Below are 12,853 nucleotides of genomic sequence, written 5' to 3'. Positions count from 1 at the left end.
TCTCTCTCTCTCTCTCTCTCTCTCTCTCTTTGACTATAGAACAAATCAGTTATTTAGAAACTATAGTTAGGGGCAAGGAGCCCTTAGAGTGATTTATATTTCTTTGACATCCTGACCACAAACTGAAGTAATAATGTGCTTTTGAATTTGTTCCTCTCTCCCTCCCTCCCTCCCCCCCGCTCTTCTTGTGGTACTGAGGATTGAGCCCAGGGCCTCATGCATGCTAGGCAAGTACTCTACCACTGAGCTACATTCCCAACACCTTTTAAAATTTTTATTTTGAGACCAGAGTCTTACTAAGTTGCCCAGACTGGCCTTGAATTTGAGATGCTCCTGCCTTATTCCCCCACTACCACCCAATATCTGGGATTATAGGTATGTGCCACCATGACTGGTTCTGTTTGTTTTTCTGATACAGAAAATTGTTCATGTGGTTTCAGTATATTTTTCTTAAACCTAAGTAGTTTCTTTTTTTTTTTTTTAATTTTTAGTGTTGGTTGTTCAAAACTTTACATAGTTCTTGACATATCATATTTCACACTTTGATTCAAGTGGGTAAACCTAAGTAGTTTCTAAGTCCTACTGACAGTAGAAATAAAATGAGAATAAATTTTGATGTTAGAATAATATTATATGTTCCAGTGGCTGGCACTTTGTTCTTGCTAGACTTTCAATATACATTCTTTGAAGGAATGCAAGTATATGCTAACCTTTAATTTCTCCTTCTCCATTTCTGACTTCCAGTTTGCTTACTTATGATCTCTAAGTGTTACTTACTACCTCTTACAATTCTAGGAGACCCTAGGAATCAAAAGTGACAGATTTGATGCTGTTGCATATAAATGTAACCAATATATTACTGGAACCAGTCCTAGGGCATAGGAAATTCTAGCATGTTGAAGTAGGGGTAGGGAGTGCTCTGTCCCAAAGCTCAGGGTCTTTTTTTTTACACTAATTAAGTGAAAAAAATTTAAGCAAATATTTCAGCAATTTAGTTTTCTGTTGAGGCATCTCATTAAAAAAAAAATCTCATGAGCTTACAATTCTGAAAGATGTTACTAGATGGGAAAACAGGTCTGCCTTAATGCTATTAAATTAAAATGTGGCAATTGATTAATCCAGTATTCAACAACTTCTTCTACTTTTTTAAAATATATTTTTTAGTTATATATGGACCCAATATTGTCATTTTACTTATCTTTATGTGGTGCTGAGGCTTGAACCCAGTGCCTTGTGTGTGCTCAGCAAGTACCCTACCAATGAGCCACAGCCCTAGCCCATCAATTTCTCCTTCGAATTACATGTTTGGACTTATAAAATAACTGAAAGTAATATGAAAATATACGTAGATATTTAAGTCTGGTAACTTGGTTAAAGACTAGTAGGAAAAATTGACATTAATAGAATGGACTTCTTAAAGTACTTTGATTTATTCCTTTGCTTCATCCTTTTTCCTTCCTTTCCCTTAATTTAATAGTTCTAGCCACAACAAATGTCAGATATTTGATTTGAGGATTAATATGAATGTATCTAGATAATAAAGTTGAGGACCCCTATTTGAACATCATTTTTAATAGATTCCTAACTTGACATTATAATTTGTTTTTGGTTTACACATTTATATAGCATTAGTGCATAATAAAAATGATTGCATCAAATCATGTTTTTTTGGGGGGAGGGGGGATGCCTTAGAAGAAAATGTTTTAATATGAATCATACATTTCTTTCCACTGGAGCATTTAAAGTTCAGACTTCAACCGCAGTGGTGATTGTTTTTAGTTTGTTAGTTGCAGGGAGTGTTATTTTAAGAAAGCAGAAGCAGCATCATTTGCACACTCCTTAGAGAACACACACCTTAACCCTGACTTTTTGGTTCGACTTTTGCAAAAGAAGTGAAGTCAAGATGAAGAACCATTTGCTTTTCTGGGGAGTTCTTGCCATTTTTGTTAAGGCTGTTCTTGTGACAGGTATGTAGTATTTATATAATAAACTCAGCTAAAAGGAAAAATATACTATACATCTGTTTTTCAGATTTGAAGATTTATATTTATGTTTTGGTTGGTCAGATAACCAGCTACTTTCTTCTAACATGCTTTAATCTTTATATGGATAGTGATATTTATACAGATGAGACTTGGTGTGATTCTTCTTGTTCTTTTTTCTCTTGTTTGTCTACTACAATCTTTAGAACAAGAATGTACATTTTTTTTTGGCTAACTGTAGATATCATACTTATATGAATGTCCATACTGATTCTTAAAAATCATTCATCCTATTGTCTCTTAATATTCTAGAGAAATGAAGTAATAATTACCATAAGCACAACGTAGAATACATTGTGATTTTATTTACTCAGAGTGAATGGTATTAGTACTAACAACTTTCCTAGATCTGGGCTACAGATATATTATGATCCTTTAACAATGTTTAACATTAAAACAGGTTAGTATCTTGATGGCTGCACTCGTGGTATTTTGTTTATCGACTTTTCAAACAACTTAGAAAATGATCAGATTCTGGATATGGAAGTACTATGCTAAGTTGTTTTCATCTAGGGCATATGAATTAGAAATGACATAATTTGACCAGTTTAATTCTAACACTTACTGAGCCTATTTTTATTTTTAGACAGAGCATAACCAAAATGTAATTAAGAATAGCCATTTTACATATATATATGTATACATATATATGTATTTAATAATGGCATTAAAATAAAATAATATTTAAAATATAAAATATTAGTAATAAAGCATATATAATATATATACATGAACATGTAAAATATGTTTATAAACATGTTTATATACCTTATAAGTATATATGAAACTATATGTAGCTATATATAAAATGAGCATCACTTACTGAATACTGTTTTTGTATTATGCTAACAGCTTTACACATTCCGTTTGATTTCCACAATAGCTATATGAGGCTAGGTTCCAACATATAGTTGAAGTGATTGAAACTTAAGTGAAATAGCTTAAACCCAGAGTCACACAGCAGCAAGTGATAGGTAAAATCTGACCCAATAGTCCATGCTTCTAACTACTACCCTATTCTGCATGCATAAGGGAAACCACCTTTTAGTAAACTCATGTGGTTCTATCTACAATGCATTGTTATATAGTTATTTTCTTATTTGTTTGAGTTGAATTAAATTAAACTTAATTACTTATTGAGCACTCACTATGTCTCTCAGGCTCTCTTAGAATAAAGTAAGGCAAATCCCTAATAACAGGTTTAATAGGAAAAATACTGTCTTTCTGTGAGAGAATGTTAAAATCTAAGGGTTGATGAATTGAAAGTATCTATACTTTTTCTGGTAGATCTATTAGACTGCCTAATATTTTTATAAAATAACAGTAATGATAATCTCTTCTTTGGTTTCTGGTAAGGAAATAAATTACATGCCATATAGAATATGGACATTTAAAATTTTGTATTTAAAGTCAAGCCTTTTATTTGACTCAATGTATGTTTTTAGTCAGGCATTACATGCTTTTTTATATTTAATTGAAAAAAAATTTGAGAGTTATGGATATAGAAGTAGGGAAGAAGCTATCATTTGAATCATTTTACTCTTTTCAGAACATTAAGATTTGTATTACTATCTTGAATTGATTTCATAATGCTTCTTCTCCAATACCATACAGACTTGGGACAGATTTATTAAAATATTATGAATAATGGGATAATAATGCATTATAGAGTACTTCAAGCAATTATAAGGAAAATAACACTGATCTTTAAATGTTTTTGTAATAGCTGTTATCATTATGATTGAAATGTTGCAATTAGATCTTTGCTCTGGAAATCATTTCAGGAATAATTAGACTTCCAGTTATAATAATATCTATCCTAATCATATAGCCTTTATAACTTAAAATTCATATGCTAAATCTTTGCATATTTTTAGTTGAGGCATACTGGGAGGAATTTTTAAAGGCCACTTAGCTGAAATTATAAGAATATAAAGATGGGGCTGGGGTTATGGCTCAGTGGTAGAGCATTTGCCTAGCATGCGTGAAGTGCTGGGTTTGATCCCTGGCACCACATAAAAATAAATAATAAAATAAAGGTATTGTATCCATCTACAACTAAAAAAATATTTAAAAAAAGAATGTAATTGATATTTAACAATTTTTAAATTAGCACTATTAATTAATGATATTCTTAACTCTTTAAATATCTGTTAATTGATCCAAATCCAGAAAATAAGAAATTTTCTTTGTTTATTCTGTAACATCATACTTCTCTGTCTGATATTTAGCTTATATAATATATTTTGACACTCAAGAGTTAAGGACCTTTTTAATGGTCATTTGTGTATTAATTCATTTTTTTCCTGTAGACTGCCATATTACACAGCATGGCTACTACCTCATAATATTTTCTAAATTATTTTTCAAATGTATAGAATATTCATATTATAGAATATTTTCTTTAATATCATAATATCATAGAATATTTTCTATCCTTGAAAATAATTTATACAAGAAATACTAATATAGCCCTTATGTATTTGATTTGACTTAATCATTGTATCATGATAATCTTATTATTATTGTAAACAGAATATAATTAGTTTAGGAAAATTATGGTGGAGAATATTTAAAAGTTTTAGGAAATAAGGTTATCTTAGGAGAAAACATGCCTGTTCTTACCTGTAATGCAATTTAAGCAAAAACCAACCAAATAAAAAAAAGAAAACTTTTTTTTTTTTTTTAAATAATGAAGACTGAATTTTTATTTATTTTTTTAATGTTCTTCTGAGGCTCAAATCTTGTGCTTCACACGTGCTGGGCAAGGGTTCTACCACTGAGTTACAACCCCAGCCCCCAAACTATTTTTTTTTTTTTTTTGAGTTGAGGAAGGAAGGATAAGGATGTGTTTATTTTTTTAGGATGTGATATTTTAAAAAAGGTTCAAAAGGCAAATGCTATTTTTATTTACATTGAATGAATTACTTTTGGGAAAAATCTAGATTTTTGTGGTTTTTTTTTTTTTTTTTTTTTTTGTAACTATTAGCCCTGATTTTTATAAGGCTGTGTCATTCAAAGACCTGTGCTTCTATTAGAAGCATTACATGAAAACTGGAATTCTTTCAGTTCAGGTTCTCATAGATTGATCTAAGGATAAAAGAGAAAATTCCCTTTAGAGAACATTTGGATTTCTTTCACTGTGATGTGAGATTCCACTTAACTATTTTATTGTTTTGGTACTGAGGATTGACCCCATGGGTACTTGACCACAAAGCCACATCCCCGGACCTTTTTATTTTGACACAGGGTCTCTCTAAGTTGCTTATGGTCTCACTAAGTTGCTGAGGCTGGCTTTGAACTTGCAATCCTCCTGCCTCACTGAGATCCACTGAGTCACTGGGATTATAGGATTACCACACCTAGCTTCAATTTAGCTGTTTAAGATTAGGAAAGACAGCAAGTAGAAAATGCTGGGATTGATTAACAATAAAGTTAATTTTTTTGCAGGCAAGAAATATAAATGAACTCAATAGAAGCTATATATACAGACTTTTGTTTTCCATTTTTTTGACAATGTATTTACCTTTCAAGCCCAAGATGAAGAAGAGAGGACTGTTCTTGCTGACAACAAATGTAAATGTGCCCGTGTTACTACCAGGATCATCCGTTCTGCTGAAGATCCTAATGAGGACATTGTGGAGAGAAATATTCGAATTATGTACGTGACACTCCATATTTGCTTTTTTCTCTGTTGTACACAGAGATACTTTATGTTACTAAGCATTATTTAGATTAAAATCTATATCTTTACTTCTTTTTTTGACTTGTAATACCTTACATGAGGTCGAATCACGTTAGTGAGCTTGAGGCAGTTTTGTAGAAGCTGAGGGCAGAAACAAAATGTTCCAGACAATCAAAAAACCAGTTAGATCAAATTCTAGCCAAAGGTTCTGATCTAGTCATTAACATACGCTATATTTCAGTTTAAATCAGAACTTTGAATTGTCTTTGATCAGTTCAAACTGAAACTTAAGATTAAAAGCCCTATTTATACCATATATAGGCAGCTGGGTATTTTACATTTATTCATATGTCTGTATTAAGATGAACAGAGTGGTCAAATTATATAATTTGATTCAGTCTTCAATTGTAGAGTGGACTTTAGGTATTCATTTCACCTTACACATACTGCAGAGTTATATGTTACGTAGCTTGTATTCAATATCAAGAATACTAAAAATGTTTGAGAAATGAGATTCCTATTAGATCCAATCAGTAGTAAGTTTTCCTTATTAAACACTCCTTAACAGTCCCCCCACCCCCACTTCAAATACCTATCATAGAAAAAGAACACAGTGTTCAATCCCATTCAATTCATGGGAAAAGTATACTGTTTAAAAATTTTTTTTCCAAGTGCTGGCTGGGTCATGTAATAACTGCATGCATTTATAAACAAGCTGCTTGTCCACTCTAAGCTTTAGTGTTCTCATTTTTAAATAGGGGGAAATAGTGCTTACTTCATAGTGTTATCGTAAAATAAATTGAGAAGTTTTTTCCTTTTAGAGCTTATATAGTTCCTGGCATACACTAAAAAATATTTGCTATTATTCATTTATCTAACCTATGTGTCAGTTATCATTGCCACTATCCTGCTCAAAACCCTTTTGATTGTTTCTCCATTATTATTATTAGGGCATATTTCAAATTCCTATGCTTAATCTCATAACTTAGCATAACTCTCAAGATCATTCACTGCCATTTTTACTTTATGTTAAAAAATCTAGCAGTTCTTCAGTGTCTCTATTTCCTCACATTCATAGAGCTTTTTTCTCTTGTTTTTATACCTTACTGGTTCCTCTGTTTGAAAAACTCTTTCTACCCTCCCTTTCAGTCTGGTTAACTCTTCTTTACACTGTTTATCTTAGTTTAGCTATCACTTCTCTCTCTCTCTCTCTCTCTCTCTCTCTCTCTCTCTCTCTCTCTCTTTTCGATACCAGAGATTAAACCCAGGGATGCTTAATCACTGAGCCACATCCTCAGTGCTTTTTGTATTTTATTTAGAAACAGGGTCTTGCTGAGTTGCTTAGGACCTCACTGAATTGCTAAGGCTGGTTTTGAACTCCTGATCTTTCTGCCTCAGCCTTCCAAATTGCTGGGATTACAGACACCTGCCACCATGTCTGGCCTAGCCATTACTTCTTATACCAGGTTTTCTTTGATCACTTAAATTCCTCTCATTATTCTGTTAGGGATGGAACAATTGCAGAGGCTTGTAATGGAAAGGAATGGCATCCATGACATTGACATTTAAACCATGTTAAAGAAGAGTGTTAATCTTATGTGTAAGGAAAAGAAGATTTATTTATTTATTTATTTTTGCCATACTAGGGATTGAACCCAGGGATGCTCGATGCTCTATCACTGAACTATGTCAGCCCTTTTTATTTTTTATTTTGAGAGAGATTCTTGCTAAGTTGTGAAGGTGACCTCAAAAATTGTGATCCTGCTTCTTTAGCCTTCCAAGTAGCTGGGATTGGAGGGTGCCACCACACCCAGCAGAGACATTTTTCAAATAACTCTCCATGATTCTCTAATTCATCATTTTTTATAACATTATTCTTTTTATCATATTGTTCACTGAAATCAGGTAATTCAGTTACTTCATGCATCTTTGCCTGAGGTATATTGATTTTCCCTAATCTTATTTCTGAAAGTATATTACCATTGATGTATAAATATGGCATTATTCCCAACTCCATCACTTACTACAATAATGTGACTTTGGGGGAAGTAACTTAACTAATTTGAGCCTATTTCCTAAATTGTAAAAAAGGAATAATTATGTATGTATATTTATACACATACAGGTATGTGTATATATTATTTATACATACATTTATCCTGTTTTGCAGTTTAGGAACAGGCTCAAATTAGTTATACATATATATAGAATTCTGAGGATTAAATATAATAATTTGTAAAAGGACAGTGTTCGACTCAGAGTAGATCCTCATAATATTTATACCATGCTTTTCTCATTATTAAAATCATTTATAAGAGTCTCTATAATCTAATAAAGAATAGATACATTCATTCATTCAACAAATAATTATTTAATGAATGCCAAATATTATGGGTTGGTGCTGGGGTTACAACAATCTATATAAAACTAATCCATTCTATCAAATAATTTGCAGTCTAATGGGAAACCTTAAATAAATGATTTAAACAGGCAATTACAGCCAGGCGTGGTGGCCCATGCCTGTAATCCCAGCATCTCTGGAGACTGAGACAGGAGGATTGCGAGTTCAATGCCAGCCTCAGCAACTGTGAGGCTCTAAGCAACTCAGTGAGATCCTGTCTCTAGATAAAATACAATAGGAATAAGGATGTGGCTTAGTGGTTCAGTGCCTCTGAGTTCAGTCCCTTGGTTACCTGCCCCCCCCCCCAAAAGGCAATTACAACACTCTGTTGTAAATGCTATGAAAGGAATAGGCATATGATGTTATAGGAGCCCTGTAGAAAGGTGTTCAGTCCACTTTGGAAGGAGGAAGCTACAATGGAAGGCAGAAGAATGTGTTGGTAGTAAGTGGTGGGATGGTTGATGGTTATTAGCTGAATGGTAGTTGACTGATTAAATACATATGAGGAATGAGGCGGTTGATCATTGGGGCAAAACATTCCAGGAAAAGGAAACAGATTGCTTTGAGAATTATATGAGATTATCATGTAATATGTTTAGTATAGTACCAGGTACACTGTAAGTACTTAGTGTTTGTTTCTTGCTTAACTGGTTAAGATTTGGAGATGAGAAAACCATGTTAAGTTTGTGGAATTGCAAGCAGTTGTTTATAGATGATGGCATGTAGAGGGACATGGTGGCATTGAGAGAGATAAAGCTGGAGAGTTAGGGGCATATTTTGAAATGCCTTCTATGCTATGTTAATGATACCCTGTTATCCGTGGAGATGATATTATTGGTTAGGTGGAGAAGAAAATTGGGCTTCTATTTTAGAAAGACCATTTGGGCAATAATGTGACTAGTGTATTGGGAGGGTCAAGACAAAAGGGTGTCACTACAATGTAGGACAATGGTGGTATCCTGAACAAAGGCAGTAATAATGAGAAAAGAGACAAGTGGATGGATTTCACATATGCAAAAAAAATTAGATTCAACTGGACTGTGAGATTGATTAGACATAGTCTGTGATAGGAAGGAGGATTTAGGGACGGTATCCAGGTTTTTGACTTGGATATCTATGTGGATGGTATTGCTAAATATTGAGTTAGGAAACACATTTTTTCTTTGTTTCTTTTGGTACCCCTCATATGGGGTACATATGAGGAGGAATGATGTAGGTGAAACATTTTAAAGTTAATGAAATGGTTCCGCCCGTGTCTTGCTTCCTGAGCGGTGGTGCGGAGCAGTGACGGCGGTCCCTGAGCTCGGGGCAGGATGGAGGCACGCGCCGCGAATGGCGGCCAGGGACGGCGCGGGCCCGGGGCCCCGCACGCCGGGACCAACAGGCTGCCGAAGCACTCATACTGGCTGGACCTCTGGCTCTTCGTGCTCCTGGACGTGGTGCTCTTCCGCTTAGTGTACCTCTTGCCCTGATGGGTTTGCTGACATCCCAAGATCACTGGATTCTGGAGTGAATTCTGAAAATGAACTACAGTCTTCTTGAACAAAGAAGATGGGATTGTGCTACTGTAGAATTTCAAGTCTCCAAGGGACCTTCCTTTCTTTTTACATATTCTTCTAACTCATTTGGGGAACTACTAAATGAATAGTGATCTCATTCATAGCCAAGTTCCTAAAACTAAATGCAGTGTTTCACATTTAAACTCTTTTCAAACACCTAATGTCTTTATAGGGGCTGGTGTAGAAGTAAAATTTGTACTTCAAAGCTTAGCATATTCACGAGAAGACAGTAATGTCTTTACTGTTGTAAGGGTTGGTCTGGGTTTAATTCAGTCACATAATGGGGTGTGTAACTAGGTGAGGTGAGGTAGTTGTAAATTCCAAAGTTATTCAGAAGAGAGAAAAGGACTGGTGTTCTGAGATTGTGTAGAGGCTATCACTAACACAATAGAGTCCACAGTCTATTGACTCTACATATGCTTAGTTTTTAAATGGTCTTTTCATGACCTTTGAAATGCCGGTTGGCCGAGGATCACAAAGGAGATAGTGGAAAGCCCGCCTGCGTGCCCTTTTGAGCATCCTCAAATAGGAATGTTTCAAGCCTGTTTTTTTTTTTTTTTTAAATTATTGTATTAGGTATGTTTGTGTCCAAAACATTTGCTTTCATAATGCTTGTAACTTATTTGAATACCTCCGCTGGCAGTGTGATATTTACTCATCCTACAGAGCCCTCATCTTTGGCCGGCAGCATTTTAAACATAGCTGTAGGCCAGACAGAAATTCTTTCCTTTGTAGAGACTGTTCTATCTTTGCTGTTCTTTTTAAAAATCTAATTGGTATTAAACTCAAATCTAATTGTTATTTAAAAAAAATAAAGTTAATGAAATAATGTGAACTAGTTGATAATCTTTAAATTTTTTTTTTTTTGGTACAGCATCATGGAAAAGTTTCAGTTTTGCTATGTTATTTGGTTAGGTTACTAACCCCTCTCATTTACAATTTTCACATCTTTAAAATGTGGATAATAATATCTGCCTATTCATTTAACAAGTATTGAACATATTCCACATGTCAGATATCAAGTTAGGCACTAGGATTACAGAAGTGTTTTTGTCTTAAGAACTTAAACAGCCTAGGAAAGCAACTATAGACAAGTGACTGTATGTCATTTGTTATAATAAATGTATAGGCGCTTTAATGAGACTACAAGGAATGAAGTGTATTGAGGGGAAATAGATCAAAATAAAATTTGAGCTTAGTTTTAAAGGAAAAGCAGGATTTTGCCAAGTAAGCAAAGAGAGTTGACAGAAGAATTGCTTTGAGGCTTATTTTAAGTGGGAAATATTTAAAATACAGCAAATTATTGTCAAAACCTGAGTGATAGTATTACCATACAGTGGTTAAAAGTCATGATAAGTATTGTTCTAGCATTATACCTATTACCATAAATAGCAATATTGGTGTTCCATTATTTTGATTTGTTTTCTTTCCTTTATTTTTTTAGTGTTCCTTTCAACAACAGGGAGAATATCTCTGATCCTACCTCACCGTTGAGAACCAAATTTGTGTACCATTTGTCTGATCTGTAAGAGATTTTCCTTCATAATTAATAACTTTTAATTTACGTTGTTAATATGTTTCTGAAAATCTGAACTTTTGAATACATTAATTCATGTGTTAATTATTAGATATTATAACTTCATAAAATTTTGTCACATATAAAAAGTACCTATAAATGTATTCTAAAGAAGAAATTATTTCCATTTATATAGGAATGTCCAGTGTAACCTAATAGTTCAAGAAGTGAATTTCAGCTTATTAACATGCAGATGTTTCTTTGGAAATGATAGAATCCAATATCAAATAGTTTTTAAAAAATATTCTTGTCACTCTTAATAATTCATCTAAATAAATATACAATTGGGAATAAGTTTAACATAGTAAAAATTGCTGTATGGTGTAGATACAACTAAATGTATTGTTTATTTTCAACTAATTTTTGTATATCAAGGTTGAAAAATCTCATACTATTCTGTATTGTAGAGCTGGTTAGGTCTGAAAAAAGTCATCCTTTATTAGAAGTCAGAGCTGCAGCAGCTAATTGATTTGAGATAAAACTGCATAATCATACATATTTTGAGATAGCATTTAATGGGGACTTCTATTTGTTTTTCAGCTGTAAAAAATGTGATCCCACAGAAGTGGAGCTGGATAATCAGGTGGTTACTGCCTCTCAGAGCAATATCTGTGAAGAAGACAGTGCTACAGAGACCTGCTACACTTACGATAGAAACAAGTGCTATACAGCTATGGTCCCACTTACATATGGTGGTAAGACCAAAATGGTACAAACAGCTTTGACTCCAGATTCCTGCTATCCTGACTAATTTAATTCATCGTTGACTGCACAACTCTTCTTGAGAGACTCTCCATTTTGATCCAGAAATTTAGTATATTTATTGGCAATAAATTTGAAATTAAGATTTTTTTTTGGTGATCTAAACCAATTTTCCCTCAAAATAACTGAAATAATAACATTGTTATTTTATTGGGTAATTACTTCTCAACTCTAAGTATTAAAATCATTCAATTATCATGATTTTTCTGAAAGGATAAAAAAATAGATGAAGGGAGAAAATAAAACTCGAAGACTAAAAATAAAAAATCAAGAGGCATAAATTAAATGCCTTTCATTGTTTTTGTTTTGTTTTTGCTTTGCCTTGGAGAGTCAGAGCTTTTGCACATCCTATTCTCTTTTTTAAAAGTTTCACTGTGTAGAGAAAATACATGTGTAAACAGAGGTCATTTATATTGCCTTCAGTATAAAAATAATTGGAAAACCAATTATTTGGAACCAGTTATAAAATAATATAAAATGCTATCTCTAAGATAAGTGATATAATTAAATGCATCATTGAAAAATATATTTTGAGGGCTGGGGATGAGACTCAGTGGCAGACTGCTTGCCTGTCATGCATGAGACCCTCAGTACCACCTCAGTCCCACCAAAAAAGAAAAGAAAAAAATGTGTTCTAATACGACACATAGACTTTGCAAGAGGTAAAACAATTTTTCTTTTGTTGATAAGAAAATTTTTTTGACGATCTGACTAGTGTAAGAAATTCCCATTAGAAATCATCTGTGTTGCAACTGAATTTAATGAAATATGTATTCCAAAATATGTATTCTCTAGTACAGTTTGAACAATTAAATAGATTCATAAGCA

The 12,853-nt window shown here is 33.2% G+C and overlaps 1 protein-coding gene across 1 annotated transcript; it reads left to right on the top strand.

Moving 5' to 3' along the window:
• Positions 1-1,803: 1,803 nt before the first annotated feature.
• Jchain (joining chain of multimeric IgA and IgM) lies at positions 1,804-12,853 on the top strand. The gene is made up of 4 exons (XM_076864795.1): positions 1,804-1,967; positions 5,577-5,703; positions 11,132-11,212; positions 11,804-12,853. Exons 1-4 carry the CDS (start codon positions 1,904-1,906, stop codon positions 12,012-12,014), a joined length of 483 nt encoding a protein of 160 aa, XP_076720910.1. The 5' UTR covers positions 1,804-1,903; the 3' UTR covers positions 12,015-12,853.

This window comes from Callospermophilus lateralis, chromosome 8, assembly GCF_048772815.1.
Source record: "Callospermophilus lateralis isolate mCalLat2 chromosome 8, mCalLat2.hap1, whole genome shotgun sequence".
Lineage (NCBI taxonomy): Eukaryota > Metazoa > Chordata > Mammalia > Rodentia > Sciuridae > Callospermophilus > Callospermophilus lateralis.
The sequence above is the reverse complement of the archived record's forward strand: the minus strand, read 5'-3'. Positions and strand labels throughout refer to the sequence as shown.

What these genes read in the sequence shown, in the direction of transcription:
- Jchain (XM_076864795.1), top strand. Translation starts at nt 1,904, where the DNA reads ATGAAGAACCATTTGCTTTTCTGGGGAGTTCTTGCCATTTTTGTTAAG. An exon ending in TAAGGCTGTTCTTGTGACAG is followed by an intron (nt 1,968 to 5,576) that starts GTATGTAGTATT and finishes TTACCTTTCAAG; the next exon opens with CCCAAGATGAAGAAGAGAGG. An exon ending in GTGTACCATTTGTCTGATCT is followed by an intron (nt 11,213 to 11,803) that starts GTAAGAGATTTT and finishes TTTGTTTTTCAG; the next exon opens with CTGTAAAAAATGTGATCCCA.